This window comes from Anastrepha obliqua, chromosome 3 (genome assembly GCF_027943255.1).
Source record: "Anastrepha obliqua isolate idAnaObli1 chromosome 3, idAnaObli1_1.0, whole genome shotgun sequence".
NCBI lineage: Eukaryota > Metazoa > Arthropoda > Insecta > Diptera > Tephritidae > Anastrepha > Anastrepha obliqua.
The window spans coordinates 66,648,135-66,668,469 of NC_072894.1; the positions used below are offsets into that span (position 1 = coordinate 66,648,135).

At 37.7% G+C, this 20,335-nt stretch overlaps 2 protein-coding genes across 3 annotated transcripts in view; one reads left to right on the forward strand and one right to left on the reverse strand.

Annotated features, from left to right (window-relative positions):
• LOC129241526 (probable chitinase 10) overlaps positions 1-5,015 on the forward strand; it is a 73,584-nt gene extending 68,569 nt beyond the window's left edge. For both annotated transcript variants that reach the window (XM_054877916.1, XM_054877914.1), the window contains 8 exons: positions 743-1,263; positions 1,342-1,843; positions 1,905-2,113; positions 2,177-2,422; positions 2,482-2,593; positions 2,659-3,629; positions 3,695-3,896; positions 3,959-5,015. In XM_054877916.1, the coding sequence (XP_054733891.1) occupies positions 743-1,263; positions 1,342-1,843; positions 1,905-2,113; positions 2,177-2,422; positions 2,482-2,593; positions 2,659-3,629; positions 3,695-3,896; positions 3,959-4,164 (2,969 nt within the window). In that variant the 3' untranslated portion in view covers positions 4,165-5,015. The remainder of the gene's footprint in view (positions 1-742; positions 1,264-1,341; positions 1,844-1,904; positions 2,114-2,176; positions 2,423-2,481; positions 2,594-2,658; positions 3,630-3,694; positions 3,897-3,958) is intronic.
• A 10,711-nt stretch (positions 5,016-15,726) lies between these two features.
• LOC129242736 (uncharacterized) lies at positions 15,727-17,363 on the reverse strand. Its single transcript, XM_054879539.1, has one exon. The coding sequence runs from the start codon at positions 17,060-17,062 to the stop codon at positions 15,887-15,889; it is 1,176 nt and encodes a 391-aa protein (XP_054735514.1). The 5' UTR covers positions 17,063-17,363; the 3' UTR covers positions 15,727-15,886.
• Positions 17,364-20,335: the final 2,972 nt, after the last annotated feature.

Below are 20,335 nucleotides of genomic sequence, written 5' to 3' on the forward strand. Positions count from 1 at the left end.
CAGCAATGTTTCGAGAGCTTGATCAAACGCTGGCATAATTGCATTGCAGTTGATGGGGACTACTTTGAAGGCGATAATATCTCTTTTGAGGAATAAACTTGTATATTAAATTTACTAAATAAATAATTCGGGAAAATTTTGATTAAGGTATACAGGAGCCTTTGCCTCAATGATTCGTCTTAAGTTTAGTTTTCTAGTTGAGTAAAGCTTTATACAACAAATTGAAATCTTTGTCCCCAAGACAATCAATTTCTACACTTTAGTGCTCTTAAAACTGTTTTTAAGACGGTTTTTAATAATGGAGCCGACCAACAACAGTCAATTAATCGGTCCCGAACAAGACGATTTGTGTTATATTAATTTTAAATGGTTATATATATATATATATATATATATATTATTGGCGCATACACCCTTTTTGGGTCCTCCTCCTATTGTGGTGTGCGTCTTGATGTTGTTCCACAAATGGAGGGACCTACAGTTTTAAGCCGACTCCGAACGGCAGATATTTTTATGAGGAGCTTTTTCATGGCAGAAATACACTCGGAGGTTTGCCATTGGTGTTTCATCGAAATTCGAACCGACGTTCTCTCTATGAATTGCGAATGGTAGTCACGTACCAACCCATTCGGCTACGGTGGCCGCCAAGCATTTTAAATGGTTACTCTTATAAAATTTTTATCCTAATTTTTTGTTCAAATAAATTGTCTACTAAAATTAATATTTTTATTCCATTTTGCAGCTAAAACGCGCCGACGATTACGTCGCCCCACATCCGCATCTACGGCTGCTGACTCACGCAGCAATGTTGTTGTTGCAAAACGTGCTACCCAATCGCCAGTTGATGAGATCGAAAAACGTGTTGATCAACAGTCATCTTCGTCGTCGTCATCCTCCACGACCACCGTGTCACGCGCACGCGGTCGTTCGAAATCGAAGGTACGCAGTTCAATTGGCACCATCGCAGCTGGCACCGCTTTAGTGGCGAGCAGCTCTACTTTGAAGGGCAAAAAAACCAAAGCCGATGATGGTGGTATGAAGATCGTTTGCTATTATACGAATTGGTCGCAGTATCGTGTGAAGATCGGAAAGTTCGTACCTGAAGATATACCAGCAGATTTATGTACACACATCATCTTTGCTTTTGGCTGGTTAAAGAAAGGTAAACTAAGCTCATACGAGTCAAACGATGAGACAAAGGATAATGTGCCCGGTCTCTATGATCGCATGTTGACCCTGAAGAAGGCCAATCCGAAATTGAAGGTAAGTCGCAGGTCGGAATAATTCTGGAATTCTCGAATATTCAATGCTAATAAAAAAATTCGTTTTGTGTCCTACTAGATATTGCTTGCATTGGGCGGTTGGTCCTTTGGTACTCAAAAGTTTAAGGAAATGTCCGCTACACGTTATACTCGTCAGACATTTATATACTCAGCCATACCATTCTTGCGTAAGCGTAATTTCGATGGGCTGGATATGGATTGGGAATACCCGAAGGGCTCAGATGATAAGAAAAACTTTGTGTTGTTGTTGAAGGAACTGCGTGAAGCTTTCGAAGCTGAGGCTCAAGAGTTGAAGAAACAACGTTTATTGCTCTCCGCTGCCGTACCAGTAGGTCCCGATAATGTTCGCGGAGGATATGATGTGCCAGCCGTGGCCAGTTACTTGGACTTTATAAATTTGATGGCTTACGATTTCCACGGCAAATGGGAGCGGGAGACTGGTCACAATGCACCGTTGTATGCGCCCTCTACCGACTCGGAATGGCGTAAGCAATTGTCTGTGGACAATGCTGCCAATATGTGGGTGAAAATGGGTGCGCCAAAGGAGAAGCTTGTGATTGGTATGCTAAATATATTCCCTATTATGCACTTCAGTTTTAAGTTACCATTTCACACGTTCAGGTATGCCAACATATGGACGCTCATTCACATTGGCAAACACCGATAAACATGGTCCAAATGCGCCTGCGACTGGTGGCGGCCGGGAGGGTGTCTACACTAAGGAAAGTGGTTTTCTGGCCTATTATGAAATTTGCGAGCTGTTGTTAAATGGTGCCGTCTATGTTTGGGATGATGAAATGAAAGTACCTTACATGGTGGATGGCGATCAGGTAAACTTCTCTAAAGAATAATTTTACATGTGACTTAACTAATTAAACATTTTGTTCTGCTAGTGGGTTGGCTTTGATGATGAGCGAGCTATTCGCAATAAGATGCATTGGATTAAATCAAATGGATTTGGCGGTGCTATGGTTTGGACTATCGATATGGATGATTTCAAGGGTGAGGTGTGCGGCGGGAAAGTAAAATATCCGTTAATTGGTGCAATGCGTGAAGAATTGCTGGGTATCTCGCGTGGCAAAGAAGCAAAGGATGTAAATTGGACTGAAGTAGCTGCCACATTCGATGACTTGGAAGAAGTAAATATTAGCTTTATGATAATTCAAGTAATTTATTTATAAACCTTTACTATTTTTAGGAGGAAAAACCAGAACCGATCAAGATTGATGTTGAGGAACTGCTCAGTAAGGTGCGCAAACCGGTGAAGAAACATCGCATCAAGTCGGGACTGCTTGCTAAAGAGCAAAATAGTAAGCACACATAAACATATATTTTAAAGTTGTACATGTTTATGCTTGTCTTTCTTTCTCCACAGCACGCCCGGCTCAAGTATTCTGCTACCTGACAAGTTGGTCTGCCAAACGACCAGGTGCTGGCAAGTTTTTACCCTCAAATATTGATCCTAAACTCTGCACCCACGTCGTTTATGCTTTTGCTACACTCAAAGATCACAAGCTAAGCGAAGCAACTGATGATGATCCCGAAAACTACGAGCAAGTTATTGCTCTGCGTGAAGAGAACCCAGATTTACAAATTCTTTTGGCCATCGGTGGCTGGGCTTTCGGTTCAAAACCATTCAAAGAGCTCACCTCAAATGTCTTCCGTATGAACCAATTCGTTTATGAAGCGATCGATTTCCTACGCGATTACAAATTCAATGGGCTCGATGTGGACTGGGAGTATCCACGTGGAGCTGAAGATCGTGCTGCTTATATTAACCTGTTGCGTGAGTTACGTGTTGCTTTTGAAGGCGAAGCGAAATCATCCGGACAGCCTCGTTTGCTTTTAACTGCCGCAGTGCCTGCTTCATTCGAAGCAATCGCCGCCGGTTATGATGTGCCTGAGATCTCGAAATATCTTGATTTTATCAACGTAATGACCTATGACTTTCACGGCCAATGGGAACGTACTGTTGGACACAATTCACCATTATTCCCCTTGGAGGCGACAACTGGCTATCAAAAGAAATTAACTGTGGACTTCAGTGCACGCGAATGGGTGAAACAAGGTGCACCCAAAGAGAAATTGCTCATTGGTATGCCGACTTACGGACGTTCATTTGAGTTGGTCAACGAGACACAATTCGATATCGGAGCGCCGGCGTCGGGTGGTGGTAAGGCGGGTAAATTTACGAATGAGGCCGGTTTCTTGAGCTACTACGAAGTGTGCTCGTTCTTGGCGGCGGAAAATACGACATTGGTGTGGGACTCTGAACAGCAGGTGCCATTCGCCTATCGTGATAATCAGTGGGTCGGTTTCGATGATGAACGTTCGCTAAAAACCAAGGTTCGTGTGTATAGATACATATCATTGACTGCTTACGCTTATGCCGTTATTACAATTTACTGTAGATGGAATGGCTGAAGGAACAAGGATTCGGTGGCATTATGGTGTGGTCTATTGATATGGATGATTTCTCGGGACGTTGCGGCGCTGGCAAGTATCCGCTTTTGAATTCGTTGAACGATGAATTAAAGGATTACAAAGTTGAATTGGAATTTGAGGGTCCATACGAATCGCACGGTCCCCGCGGCGCCTATACCACGAAAGATCGTAAGTCGAAACATCTTTAATTGCGTTCAATAAATGAATTTAATACCTTTTCCATTCTTTAGCTCACGAAGTGACCTGCGAAGAGGAAGATGGGCACATTAGTTATCATAAAGATTGGAGCGACTGCACTCACTACTATATGTGTGAAGGTGAACGCAAACATCATATGCCATGTCCTGCCAACTTAGTTTTCAATCCACAAGAAAATGTGTGCGATTGGCCCGAAAATGTGGAGGGTTGCCACGCGCCGACAGAAGCGCCTGCCTAACCATTTTCAATCGCTTTGCTCTTTACATATACATACATATATACTAACTTAGAACAAAAAAGGAATAAATTTCGAACGAAAGTGAAACAACAGTGAAGAAAGGATACATAAACTTATGAAAAACTTGTTAATATTTTGTTCTTGCTCATTTCTATACACATTTGCTATTTAGTGAGTAGTTGTTAACTTTAAATTTTTGAGAACGCTTTAGTAAAACTGCCAACAAAAACTAACAACTAAAACTATAAAAATTCGATACGCACTTTTGAATCAATACAAAAATTTACAAACGAAAAAATACTCAAAAAAAAAAAAGAAATATGTATACAAATGCACATCGAGGCATTTTGCAAAACAAATGGAAATTGTTAACGAATTTGCATGAATTTTTTTCTCCAAACCATATGTGTAATTGAATGGAAATTACCGCATTCGAACGTGTTAACTTTTAAGTTCCCTGCTATTAGTATGTAGTGCCTATTGAATAATTATGTTTATAATACTAAAACTGCCAATACAAACTGCCGTATCAGAAAATGTTTTTATCATTTCAAATCTCTTTCATTTATCTATTTTTCTTATCTCTGGATCTAAATATCTTGTGCTTCAGCCCATGCTTCAATATTCGAACTCTTTCATTTTGTATTTTAATTTTTTACAAATTTATAAAAACCATCCTGTTTGTATATACAAAACTGTGATAAACATTAAAACGATATACTAAATTTCAGCCTTATTTCGCTGTGCTAATTCGTTAATATGTATCTACTATAATCTCTCTTCTTTTCTATCCTTTGTATCCTCTATTTTGCTTTCTTGCTTACACGTTCGAAGAATAATGTTTTTCGAAATCGGTGAAATTTTCGAAATTTTTAATGTAATTTATGAAATGTAATAATAAATTTGTATTATAGTGTTATGTTTAGTAAATATGATAAATAAAATAAAAAGTGAATAAAAGTATAATAACCAAGTCTTAGCCATTTAAGGAATATTATAGGGTGACCAGAGAGAGATGAAATTGATTAGGCTCTATTTTGAAGTAACTTTTATGTACATAATTGGTTGGCCCAATTATTGAAGACTCGGTGTAATATATGCGACGTTATTTGGGTAACACTATCCTATGTTGTTAGGTTAAAATCGAAAATGACAGAAGAAACATCATCAAAGGTGCCGTCACAACAGTGGTATGTGGGGCATGCTCCCACTAACCCTATAGCATTCCTCCCCTCTCGGCTAATTACACCCTGGGACTGCTAGAAACAATTTCATCAAGGTGGAGCCGTGTTTATGCCACCAGGTGGATGCAGGTACCTCTCTTAATTGTGTATTGGGGTTATACGCTATTCATAGTATCCATTGGTTTGTCAGCAAAGGGGCATCGGAAAATTGCAATATCTTTACTCGATATCGACTTGGCGTCTGTTTGGGTTCGTCTTGAGGCTTTACCTCACGCGTTCGTGCTTGTCGTCTGTTCGTGAATACAGTCATCCCCATAGGAAATCTGTTTCACAATGGCTTCTTTGGGTGACGCATCTAGGCATCTCTTGGGTGTTCTATATCGGTCGCATTCGCTTTGCTTCCGCTTTGCGCTTCCATTCTATGCTTCGCAGTTTTATTAATATCCATGCTGCAAACTGTTTTATAACTTCCCATTTCTCTTTGGAGTTCAGCATTTGCGTTACAAGGTTTTCTGGTGTGAGGACGACGCTGAGAACTTTCGCGATTTAGAAACGCTTTTCATTAAATCTGGCGTAGTGAAAAGTCACGTGTTCTGCACTCTTATCTTCGCTGTGACTTTCTAAGCAGGTCGAATTATTTGCTAGTTTTAAACGGTGGAGGTACGCAAGAAAGCCACCATGTCCACTGAGGATTTGCGTTAGATAGTAAACCGTTTCGCCGTGCTTTCTGCTTATCCATTCATCTAGTTTGGGGATTAACTTATACGTCCATCGTCCTTTAAAGGAGTGATCCCATCTATTTGCCACTTTGCTATCGTACGTTCGCGCTCGGTTATTTTATCTTCAGATGTTGGCTTGTGCCCACGTGAGTGATACAGTCGCTTAAGTTCATCTGCTCGTATATCGAGCACTGGAGCTCTTCCTGTACACTCCCGAGTCTTCACTGAACCAATCTGTTAAAATCCTTTTACCTGTTAATAACCTTTTAATATTCCTTTACTGTATAGAGCAATTCATATACACAGAAGGTGTTCCACCGTTTCTTCCTCTTCAATTTCTTGACAGCTTCGAAAATAGTCATTATGGGGTACCTCCATTTTGCATTAGACAGTCTCCTGAGATTTAATAGCGATTTTGTGCGGCCGTGGTTCCATTCTGGCCAAGCTTGCCTACTTATTGGGCAAAAAGGTGATTGCCTCCAATGCACATTAGCAGCATTGATAGAGTGTCTATCTATCAATACTTTGCACGTAGCTAAGGGAATCGGTATTACTGCATTATCTGGGTGAATGTTTTCTTGCGAGCTCATCTGCTTTATAATTACCTTCTATATTTCTTTGACCTGTCGCCCAGATCAGGTTTATTTCAAAATATTGCGATACTTCGCATACTAATTTGTGGCATTCAACTACCGTTTTTCACGAGTGTTCCACAGACTCTAACGATTTCAGAGCATGACTATCTGTGTAGTTTTATAATACCCTCATAGCTGGGGTCTCTCCTTTAAGAGCAATAAGCCCTCTCTTATGACGATAGACACTACGGTGATAAGGCAAGCGAAAGCATGCACTGATGCTTATTTTTTCAGAGTAAACTCCACCACCAACCTGTTCATCAAGCTTAAATCAGTCAGTAAATATATTTATTCTTTTTTCGTCATGTACCGTACCATTGTCCCAGTCCTCTTCTGAAGGTCATTGTGCTGAATTATTTATTAGAATGAAGCCCTAGACTGTTACAAAAATCTATAGTGGCTGGAATAGTGGAACATTTTTCTATTATAGTCGATTGACTTTTATTTTATGTTTTTGGGAGGGCAAGTTACCTGAGCTTCGATGCTGACTTTGTAACTAGTTGCTTACTATATAAGTCAATTGGCATTAAGTATAAAATTTCGTTTAATGCTTCTAATAATTTCACTTATTTATAAGCTTGCTGCTCTTTGAATGTGAGCCAATCTGTTCGCAATACTATTTTTATCAAGTGCCGGCGACCATACTAATATGTACAATTTACGTTTGCGAGTACAATGAGTGTACTATTTTCGGAAATAAACCTCAAGTTAATCCTGTGGTTTTCTGGCATGAGTAAAGTGCTATTGAAGCTTTCTTCACTCTGTTTTCTACATTTAATTTCCATTTCAGCTTTGTACCTAAAGCAAGCCTAGGTAGCGAGCACTTTCGTTGAACATATGCGATAGCGCATGGTACTCCTCTCTTCAAGGTTGTTCAGCAATTTATTCATTGTCAGAACACAAATGAGTGGAGACAGCATGCTGCCTTGAAGGGTGCCACTGCTGACGGCTCTTCGTATCGTCGAGGTTCCTAATTTCGAATTAACGAACCTGTATAAAAGCATTTTTTTTATTAAATTCACCAGAACCTTGGGAGTACGAAAATCCGTTAACATCGAGTACTTTTGCCATCGCAAGAACATTTTAAAAGCACCTTTGTTATTAAGAAACGCTACCAGCTTGACGTAACCCCAATGAAAATAATTGAGGCAGCTGCGGTATGCCCTTCTTCATTTCGAAAGAAATAAAGCGCACCAAACGGTCAATTTTTAAGGATGCATTAACGCTTGGTCGAACACTTGTGGATTGTGTTCGCTCCAATAATTCGGCCGCTGAGCCGAAAATAGCCTTGATCTCTTGGAACAACAATCATTACTCTCTGGCCACTCTGAAACTGGAGCCGCTTAGCTGTCAAGCCAGAATTTGGATTAGGTGGAGCCAAATTTCACTAATGTACTGGAATTTTATGATTCAGACTTTTCAGGGGAAGATGATTTGGAACCATTTTATTTTGACACTGACATTGCCATCGTACATGATTGATATTTCGTAATTTCCTAACTTTCGAACAACATTGTGAAATATTGAAATCTTAGTGCTCTTTTTTGTTTGTTTTGGTGTTCTGAGACGTCGATGTTAAATGGAAATCTAGAACTCAGAAATAATTAAACCGTTGAAGGCATATATTTTCCGATCAATTTGGTAGAAAGATTAACTGACAGAAACTGTCAATATGTATTGAAAATAGCATTGGTAGGAAACGCTACAGCGGAACCAATTGAAGCAACCAAATGAATTAACAAATCTTCCATAAGTAGCTGGATTATTTCGAAAAGAAAATCCATCTAAGCGCCAAGGGGAGTGAAACCTTTGTTAATCATTCTAAAAGTATGGTTTTTGAAAGAAAGGAGTAAAAGCGTTGCGTTAATCACACCCTATAATTGAATATGGTGGGTAAATACTGGAAGTGAGTACTTGCAACCAATGAACTCTGGAACAAACAAAAATTATCCCCTCACGTCAAGAACATTGAAATATCGCTCTGAAGGCGGCGTGGCCAAAATGCCGAGGATTTGACGAAAAATGTAAAAAGGCACTACCTCCGTTCGGTAAGAAAAAAATTGCCTTACAAAAACATTTTCGACTCAGGGTTGCATGGCGAATTTTTTTTCACTATAGTCTAATGTACATACATATATCCTACATACATATGTTATAGATATATAATGTACTAGCAAACCCGACCCGCTTCGCTGGGCAAAGACACGGTGGGTCCACGTTTTGGCATATATTTCGAGACCCTAGTCATCAATAGGTATGAAAATTACCCCACGTTAAAGCACTTATCGACAGCTTTCATTTGATGCCCATATTGCACATCCACAACCAAAGGTTACCCGGGTCCACGTTTTGACCTATATCTCGAGACCCCAGTCACGGAGCGGCATGAAAAATACTCTGGACTAAAGCATTCACCAACAGCTTCCATTTGATACCCATATTGTATATACACATCCGAAGGTTACCCGGGCCCACGTTTTGACCTATATCTCGAGACCCCAGTCACGGAGCGGCATGAGAAATACTCTGTACTAAAGCATTCACCAATAGCTTCCAATTGCTATCCATATTGTACAAACACATTCTAGGGTCCATGTGTTGGTCTCTATCTCGGGACCCTAGTCACGGAGCGGCATGAAAAATACTCTGAACTAAAGCATTCACCAACAGCTTCCATTTGATACCCATATTGTATATACACATCCGAAGGTTACCCGGGCCCACGTTTTGACCTATATCTCGAGACCCCAGTCACGGAGCGGCATGAGAAATACTCTGTACTAAAGCATTCACCAATAGCTTCCAATTGCTATCCATATTGTACAAACACATTCTAGGGTCCATGTGTTGGTCTCTATCTCGGGACCCTAGTCACGGAGCGGCATGAAAAATACTCTGAACTAAAGCATTCACCAACAGCTTCCATTTGCTACCCATATTGTACAAACACATCCTAGGGTTACCCGGGTTCACGTTTTGGCCTATTTCTCGAGACCCTGGTATACGATTCTTAAAATTTTAAAACACAAACCATCTACTGAATAGTCCAAACAAAGCCTAAAAATTTGGTTTGGATAGGTGAGCCCGTTCGCGAGTTTTAAGCGAATATAGGGACAGATTTTCACATTTATATATATAGATAGAAGATATATGTGTTCAGAAGGGGTGTCTTTTCAGCATCGTTCCCTAAACACTTAACAAAAACGACGGAAACAGTAGCAGTACCACAGAGGATCTCCGAGCATACAACTTTAGGCATCCGTGGATAATGACGGGAAAAAGCAACCTCATCTGCACAAAACGGCTTAAATACATAATTATAAAATATAATATGAAGATATAAACTGCAGCGGCAAGGCTCTTTGCCTCCTGAATGGGAGAGGTGTTAACTTTGTTCGGAGTTTCGAATTTCCTGCTCCCAGATAGGAAGTGAGGCTTTAAGTTTTTATCAAACTACACTACTAATACACAACTAGAGGGTTAATCAAACATTTAAAAGTACTCAGATGAAAGAGTTTGATCTCCGACAATAAGGTGTTGTTTGAGTGGCAACCACAACAGCTGTGTTGCACGATTTTTTCAAGTATTAGGTTTGATGTGAAATTCTGGCCACAAACTGTTAAATATTTAGAAATTGTTGCATTCAAAGTCTTTTAAATCGGCATCAAAAATATTTTGCTTGTACGATTCCTTCATTCTTTTCTTTGTCATTTTCAATAGTAAATGAAACATCAAACAATCATATTTTAAAGACATATCTTGCTGTTTTATACCCATTTACACCTTGGAAATATGTAAAGCATCTTTCAAACAAAAAAAAAATCCCCAAACAGTCGATTCATCACTGCCCAATTGTTGAATACGTCGTGATATCGATGTTGAAGGATGTTGAGCAATACTTTGCGCTACAGCAGCAATATTCCCAACAAAGAGTCCAGTTTTTGGACTGTCAGTACTTTTTCTATAATCAACAGAACCAGATTCTAGAAATTTTTTCAACAACCCATTAAATTGTCGACTCATCGGACGATTATTTCCGCAAAAAAATTACTATTTATGCGATATGTTGTTCTTAAAGATCAACTATTTTCATAACAATAAGTTTCAATAATTCTAAAGCATTGTTCTATCGTGTAAAATTATACTTCTACCTCTGGGCATCACTTTTGTTAGACCCTCTACAGCTTAAAGATAGGTATTTACGCACCTCGGCAGTCAATGGCAAACCTCCGAGTGTATTTCTGCCATGAAAAAGCTCCTCATAAAAAATATCCGCCGTTCGGAGTCGGCTTGAAACAGTAGGCCCCTCCATTTGTGGAACAACATCAAGACGCACACCACAAATAGGAGGAGGAGCTCGGCCAAACACCCAAAAAGGGTGTACGCGCCAATTATATATATATACATATATGTTCCTGTAAAAATGATATAGTATGTACAGTAACTTGGCGGTAACTTAATTTCCGAGAACTCGCTCTCAAAAAGAAAAATATCAAAACGGGTGCATGAACGCAAAACCGGTAACAACTAGTAAGTTTTACGAACAGCTGATTAAATTGCTGGCAGGAAAATGTATAAAAATTACGCATTAAATTAAAAAAATTCCATTTCATTATTGCTGTCAAATGAAGAACATTCCATCAGCAACTGTATTGTTGTGGCAATCACAGCTTTCTTCATATTTTCCCTTTATTTAATGATTTAACATATATTTCGAGAATGGCAGCGAAGGTGACTCGAAGCTGTGGTCCAGAAGCGCATACCTCTATATCATTGGCTAATTCCCATTTAATAAATATGACTTCAAATAAACTTTATAAATTTTATTTAAAATATACTTACTTACATTCTCCACTTTAGTCACCATTTTTATTTAAATTTAGCACTTTGACGCAATTCACAAATTTGAATTCGTGTTTACTTTTACTTTGTGATCAGCTGTTTTTCTCACTTGCAAATTCTTACAAGTAAAAATGTATCCAATATAAACTTTCAACTACATACCTCTCAAAATGAAATGCCATTTTGCTCTCGCACTTTCCCCTACTTTGGAAGTTTTTTGGATACTATACATGCACACCTAACTTGATAACACTGGGTCACAAATTTCAGCTTTTTTTCTGCACCAGAGACGCCGTTATGAAATTCCTATGTAAAATCACCGTCTGATTCCGAAAATCAAGGTTATTTTTTATTCTATGGTAACGTTTTTGAGATATTTACGAATTACCGTTATTTCAAAAAAAAAAAAAATTCGGCTCACTTAATCATATATATCTCGAAAACGAATTGAGCGATTCCAAAACCGTTGAAAGCTTTTAAAAGGTAATAAAATTTGCTATAAACTGTGTGTAAAACACTTTTTGCTAGGCCCTGCAGATTTAAAGATAACGAGCTATCATAACGGATTTTTTTAATTTTTTTTGTAAAAATATAAAAAAATTTGTTCTTTGAGAGAAAGGATCTCGAAAACTTTTTACTTTTTCGTATATTTTTTGTTTTCACTCTAAGCTCCGTTTTATTACAAAAAAAATAAACTTTGATTAAACAAAATCGATGAACTAATACAAAAGTTACAAGCATTCAAGTAAATATATCCATTTAATACTTAACACGTTCCCTGTCCCAATACAAAAATGCAAAATTGACCGTCAAGTCCAACAAGGTTTTTTCTGTAGTCATAGGATAGCTTTAGTAATAATAATAACTAAAAAAAAAACGGATGTAGGGTATTTCTACCTGAAACACATATGGTCCATTTTTGCTTCTGCATGTTCATGAAACACATGTGGTTCAGGGAATTTTTTCTATGCTGACACACATATGGCTCAGGAACGTATCAGTGCTTATCAGGCGCACGTTTCCTGAACCATATGTGGCTCAGCGGACAGGGAACGTGTTAAGTACCCTACTGGTAATATGTGTTAGTATTCGCAGATCAGTTAGTTTCAGGTAGATTTTGGAAGGGTTATTAGATACAAAAAATTGTTAGTGTCGTTATCTCAAGCACAGACACATTTCAAGCAAGATCATATGTTTAAGGCAGGTAGTGTTTTCTATGTATAACTAGGGAACCTTTTTGTATAGGTAGGTGATCTATGTAAGTATAAATAATAGTACATGTGCCTCGTTCCTTCATAATTTCTGCAAGGATCGCCGGATACTGTTCATTTTTTAATTGCAGTTTATAATCCGTCATTTGCTTAAAAATATAATATGAATAAAAGGGCGCGAGAATTTGAGTGTAAAAATGATCCAGATATGTTCTGTTTCATCTGCGGGGAGTTTATCGTTAAAAGGATGCGACGTGTGTTTTCAAATCCTTTGAAATTTGCATACCATAAGTGTTATGGAATTGAGCCTAGAAACAATGAAAAACCATGGACACCGAATACTGTGTGCACCACATGTCGAGTCGAATTGATATTTTCGGAAACCGGAACCAAAAGGTACATCATAAAAATTAGGAGTTTGCTCTCTTTTAATGCATATCTGACAAGTTTCTTAAACTATCTATTTAGACGACATATGAAATTTATTACACCAATGAAGTGGAGGGAACCAACTTGCCATTCAACGGACTGCTATATTTGTACTACAAAAGTATTTGGGGTTGGAAAGTCAAGAAAAGTAACCTATGCGAGCGTATCTACAGTGTCATTACCAGTACTAAATTCAACGGAAGCTAGATTGCCAGCATCAAATTTAACTTTAGTTCCGGCTCCAGTTTCATTGTCAACAGCAGTATCTGATTACGCGGCATCATGTTGTACTGAATTGCAAACGGAAAACGAAAGAAACCCTTTGTCACAAGCACAACTCAATGATTGGATAAGGGATTTGGAATTGTCAAAAGAAAAGGCCGAACTACACGCCTCTCGTATGCAACAATTTAAATTTGTTTCATCCGATCTTAAGGTAACATATTATAGGACTCGTCACGAACAATTCTCCCAGTACTATACGAAGAAGGACAGTATTTGTTATTGCAAAAACATTGCTGGTCTATTTAAACAGTTTGGTGAACCATATGATTCAAAAGAGTGGCGATTGTTCATAGACGCCAATAAATTAAGTTTAAAGGCCGTATTATTGCATATTGGCAACCAAAAGCCATCTATCCCGATCGCGCATGCAGTAAATACGAAGGAAACATATGAGACAATGCAAAAATTGCTTAAATTAATTAAATACGAAGAACATGATTGGAAAATATGTGCCGATCTAAAAGTCGTTGGAATGCTATGTGGTCTACAATCTGGATACACAAAATACTGTTGCTTTCTATGCAAATGGGATAGCCGGGCACGTCAAGACCACTACATCATAAAGGATTGGCCAGAACGAATCGAGTTTCAAGTTGGGGTGGATAACATAAAATACTCACCACTTATAAAGAAGGAAAAAATAATTCTACCTCCGCTCCACATCAAGCTCGGCCTTATCAAAAACTTTGTCAAGGCTTTGGACAAAGAAGGCGAAGCTTTTCATTATTTGAAAACAATCTTTCCACAGATTTCAGAAGCAAAAATAAAGGAAGGGATTTTTGTGGGGCCGCAAATAAGGAAAATAATGGCCAATACCCATTTCAAAGAATTATTGTCACCAGTGGAGGCAGCGGCGTGGGACTCTTTTGAAAAGGTCGTTACTTCTTTTTTAGGCAAACACAAAAGTCCTAACTTCGAGCTGATAGTAAACGATTTAATCAAAAACTATGCGGAAATGGGTAAATAAAAAACACATATAAGACCATTTTCTCAGTTAACTTTAAAACTAAACAAAAAGTTTGAAAGCAAATTTTTAAATTTACATGAGAACATATAGCCCTTAATCTGAATTTATTGCCCTGCTCCGAACAAACAAGAACCACCAAAATTTGTTCTGAATTGGAAGATTAATCCAGCCTAAGAAAATTATATGCTAATGTGTCACTTATGTATTTATCTAATTCCCTTTTTAATTTTCTTTCAGGAGTAAATATGTCTTTAAAAATTCATTTTCTGCACTCCCATTTAAATTTTTTCCCGCAAAATCTTGGCGACGAAAGTGATGAGCATGGCGAAAGGTTTCACCAGCAAATGCAAATGATTGAAAGTAGGTATCAAGGATTCTGGGATGTCGCTATGATGGGTGATTACTGTTGGTTTCTCATAAGAGAAACCGATCCTTCTATAAATAAGCGTCAAAACAAGACACATAACTTTTTCAATTATAAAATAAGATCATAGAGTTAAGACAGAATCATATGTACATATGGTATTATTTGTAGGGTACTTAAGTATTAAATGGATATATTTACTTGAATGCTTGTAACTTTTGTATTAGTTCATCGATTTTGTTTAATCAAAGTTTATTTTTTTTGTAATAAAACGGAGCTTAGAGTGAAAACAAAAAATATACGAAAAAGTAAAAAGTTTTCGAGATCCTTTCTCTCAAAGTACAAATTTTTTTATATTTTTACAAAAAAAATTAAAAAAATCCGTTATGATAGCTCGTTATCTTTAAATCTGCAGGGCCTAGCAAAAAGTGTTTTACACACAGTTTATAGCAAATTTTATTACCTTTTAAAAGCTTTCAACGGTTTTGGAATCGCTCAATTCGTTTTCGAGATATATATGATTAAGTGAGCCGAATTTTTTTTTTTTTTGAAATAACGGTAATTCGTAAATATCTCAAAAACGTTACCATAGAATAAAAAATAACCTTGATTTTCATAACGGCGTCTCTGGTGCATTTTGGCTGTAAACCAGTGTAATTTGTAACAAATTACAATTGTACGAAATTGTGACAAATTATTTGCTTCATGAACAGACGTAATATTGGCTTATCTCTCAGAAGTCTGCTGTCTCCAGATTTTCGAGAAACAAAATTGATGTATGAGATTTAGCTTCAGCTTGTTGCAGTTGTATTTGCGAACTTTTTTTTTAGATTTTGTATAATTTAGTGAAATAAAACTTCACTACAAGCTTCGTTAAAAATTATTTATTATTATTAAAAATAGTAACAATAAAAAATACTTGTGTATATTGGAAAGTATCCATAGTAATTTTAGGTGTACATAATATTTTCAGTTTTTATTAATAAAAAATATATACAATATACTAAATTTACGCATGTACATATTTGCAGTTACATTCTCAGTCCTATCTAGATTCCCTTTGAACTACTCCTCAAACCTCTCCTCTCAGTTGAGCGCTTGTTGTACGCGTTGTAAAAAGCGTACTGGACGGAACCAGGGCATTAAAACAGGTTGCACTGAATGCGGTTGTACAACGGGCACCTCCATACTAGCCTCGGTAACTTGTTGACTCTTCAACCACGCATCGAGCATCTCTGCAAAGTCATTACGAAAACGCTTTGGGAACAATTCTAAATTGGTACCTTGAAATGTGTTATGCAACAGTTCGGTGCCATCACGTAGTCCAGCACGCAATCCTTCACCTAATCCTGATTCCTCAAAATTCCGTATAGTATTTTTAATTACTTCTCCAACGGGTGCCATTGACATTTCTTGCGAATTGCGTTTCGTTTCATTTTCTTCGCTTTCTTCACTTTCCTTATTAACTGATTTCGAAGATTTTTGTTTACGAAAGATCGGTGCCGGACGTAATAGTCGATTGGGATGATCACTAAACCACGAATTGGATTTTTCGGATGGCACATTATCTTCCTTGCGCTGCGTTTCGCGCTTCTTGTTGCTGCCATCGCGCCTACGCAACGGCGCTGGACGCACTAAAGTGTTGGCAAAGTCAGTAAACCAGTCTAATGGCTCTGTTGAACGACGACGACGAGCGGCAGCCAAACTTATAGCTTGCGGACTTTCGTTAGCCTGCAACTGTGTATTGCTTTGCGTGGCCATATTCGGCCGATAAATGGAAATGGTAGTGCGTTTCTTAGGCGTACCCGTCAATGCGACAGCTGCACGCGCCGTATCCAATTCGAATTGCGCAGCCGTGCGGATGAATCGTTCACTGCTTGGTCCTTGAATGAGTACTTCGAAAGGTAGGCTTTCTGTATGTGCTACTTGCTGCATTGATGCAATGCATTCGTAATTTGACGCTTGTTTTGTTTTTGTACTGTTGCGTTTTTGGTAACCTCCATGAAAATTGCTATACTTATCGTACTCGCAGAGACATTCTTCGCCGCAGTAAAAACCCATACAACCACATTCTCCACAAAGTGTCTTACAACTGTTTTCCAAACGCTGCTCTTGTGCTGGATTCTTGCCCCATAATTTCGCAGTATATAGGTCTTTCTTTTCAAAAGGCACCGCTGTTGTTATCACGATAATCCAAATAAGTAGCAGACCCACTGTGTACAAGCATAAGTGGGTATTGGATACGACTGTGGCAGGTGGCATATTAAACAACGATTTGCTTTGTATACTTTTGTATGTACGAGTATGTATGTATTTTCTGAAGACTGCCCGATTGTTTGCGATGCGCTTGACGGTTTTTTGTCAACTCAATGCTGCTGCAATGCAATTAATTGATTTTATATTGCACTCACAATTGATGTTATTGTGGTCGATTGCATGTTGGTAATATTTCGAGTGTTATATGTTCTCAATGTTTATACATTTCGTAATTTTCATTTTAATATTATTATTTTGGTTTTTTGTTTTTTTGTTTGACTTTGCTGTCTCTCAATGCTTCTTGGTACTGAACTGAGTATGCTGATTTGAATATTGTTTTGGCTTGGCTCGATGGAACGTTGAAGAATCTGCCGACCAAGCAACTTCAAACTGTTTCGAGTACTACATAGCTAAGCCAATAAGTTAAAATAGCCTAAATCGACATAAGTAAGCAAGTAATAAATGTTTATTATTATATTTATATTATTGACCTGTGAGAGGCATACTTTTGTGTACTATTGTAGTTCAAAGTATCCGGGTAGAAAAAAATGATAAATGAGGTACGAATATGTTCCTCGAAAAGGTTAATAATAACAAATTTAATTTTACTCAAATCGACTTAAGCTGCTTTAATTTGTAGCCACCGATGAAGTACATGTTGAATTATAAGTGTGAGTACTTTCTGTACTTGTCGAAATGCCAGGGCCGGCTATAGCTGGAATTTGTTTGGGCCGAAATCGCTAAACAGCAGTAGATAAATAATACACTTACAAAATTAAATATGCACTTACATAGGTACATATGTATGTATACATATTTGCCGTATACACTGTGAACGACTACTATACTTCGGTACTATCGCCTTATTTCAATGAACGTTATTTTTAACAATAAAATAAGATTGAAATAAGTGAGAGAACACAATTCTACCCAGATTAAAGTGGATTTTCAAGACCAATTCTGCCATATCGCAATTGAGGTCGAAAGGAATTTGTCTAAATAGCCATCTTTACAAACAACAGTAAGCAGTTAAGATCATTTATTTAAAAATTTGGAGATAACGATATATATAAATATACTAGCACACCCGGCCCGCTTCGCTGGGCACACTAAAATAGAATAGATATGGTTTAGAACAGAAAAGATATGGTTTTCATATTATTTATTTCTTTATTCTTTATTCAAGCGCTTTGGCATAAACAATATTTTTTGTTTTTCTATTTGTTTTTGAGTAAATATAAAATATAAATTGAAAATCAGAAAAAAAGAAGATTGTTTTTGAATTTCAAATCAACGCAAATGAATAACTAAGAAACAATCGTCTTTTTTCCTGATCATCCATGAATTTTTCGTTTCAATTTATATGTTTTATTAAGCATTGGAGCTTTTTTAACCATTATCCATTTATATTTTTCAAAAAAAAAACAAAAACGAAAAAATTTTTTTTTTCCACGAACACATAATTTCATTTGAACATTCGAACTTCACATTAAATTCTCAAACTTCGTAAGAAATTTTCACTGTTCCAAAATCCAATCCAAAAAAATTCACAAAGAATTTTTACACTTTGCACTTACGTCTTCTTGTGGCATCCAAATCAAAAAAAAATATTGTCACATTGTAACTCACACTGTCAATTTGACAGTTCAGTTCCGCCCCAAGCGTTACAAACGTAAACGACATTATGGCTGGTTCAAAAGAACGCTGTACCCGTTGCCAGTGTTCCGAATTACAACCAAACTTTACGAAACCCATTTTCAATACTTACTTAACAATGTGTGTAACTTTGGTTTAATTCGGTGCAAAGACACAGCGGGTCCACGTTTTGACATATATTTCGAGACCCTAGTCATCAATAGGTATGAAAATTACCCCGTATTAAAGTACTTATCAACAGCTTTCATTTGATACCCATATTGTACATACACAACCAAAGGTTACCCGGGTCCATGTTTTGACCTATATCTCGAGACCCCAGTCACGGAGCGGCATGAAAAATACTCTGTACTAAAGCATTCATCAACAGCTTCAATTTGATATCCATATTGTACAAACACACTCTAGGGTCCACGTTTTGGTCTCTATCTCGAGACCCTAGTCACGGAGCGGCATGAAAAATACTCTGAACTAAAGCATTAACTAACAGCTTTCATTTGATACCCATATTGTACATACACCTCCGAAAGTTACCCGGGTCCACGTTTTGACCTATATCTCGAGACCCTATCTACCAATTGGTATCCAAACTATATGGAAACCATCTTCAATACCTACTTAACAATGTGTGTAAGTTTGGTTTAATTCGGTTCGAAGGCACGGCGGGCCACGTTGTGGCATATATTTCGAGACCCCAGCCATCAATAGGTATGAAAATTACCCCGTATTAAAGCACTTATCAACAGCTTTCATTTGATAACCATATTGTACATACACAACCAAAGGTTACCGGGGTCCACGTTTTGACCTATATCTCGAGACCCCAGTCACGGAGCGGCATGAAAAATACTCTGTACTAAAGCATTCACCAACAGCTTCAATTTGATATCCATATTGTACAAACACATTCTAGGGTCCACGTTTTGGTCTCTATCTCGAGACCCTAGTCACGGAGCGGCATGAAAAATACTCTGAACTAAAAGATTCTCCAACAGCTTCCATTTGATACCCATATTGTACATACACATCCGAAGGTTACCTGGGTCCACGTTTTGACCTACATATATCTCAAACCCTATCCACTAATAGGTACCCTATATTACTTCTATCACCTCCAAAAACATGTGTGCAAAGTTTCGTAATAATCGGTTAAGTAGTTTTGGCGTGAAAGCGTAACAAACAAACTTACATTCACATTTATAATATTAGTAGGGATAAGGTCTTTCAAAACTGACGCCTAGATGCCAGTAGTGAATAATTTCTAGACCGAGCTCTTTTTGAAGTGAAGCTTCTTAGGCGTCGATGAACGAGAGAGAATGGAGAGTAAAATTTCAAGGCCATGCAACGTTTTGGGCATTTTCGTTCTACGAGAGAGAAAAAAGTTATAACGTAGAGGAAAAGGAGAGAGAGAGATATACCTTATATATATCTTAGATACACTCTATACTATTTTTCCTGAGTTTTTCCTTGTGGTTGTTAATTTCTATTGAGAAATAAAACTGCCTACTTTTTGGCGCTTATTTGTTGGTGCAAACTTGTAGGAAATATATTTTTGGTGCCTACTTTTTGGCGTTATATCTCCTTAGGGCGTTTTTTGGTCGCATTTTTTTTACGTTTTTTTTT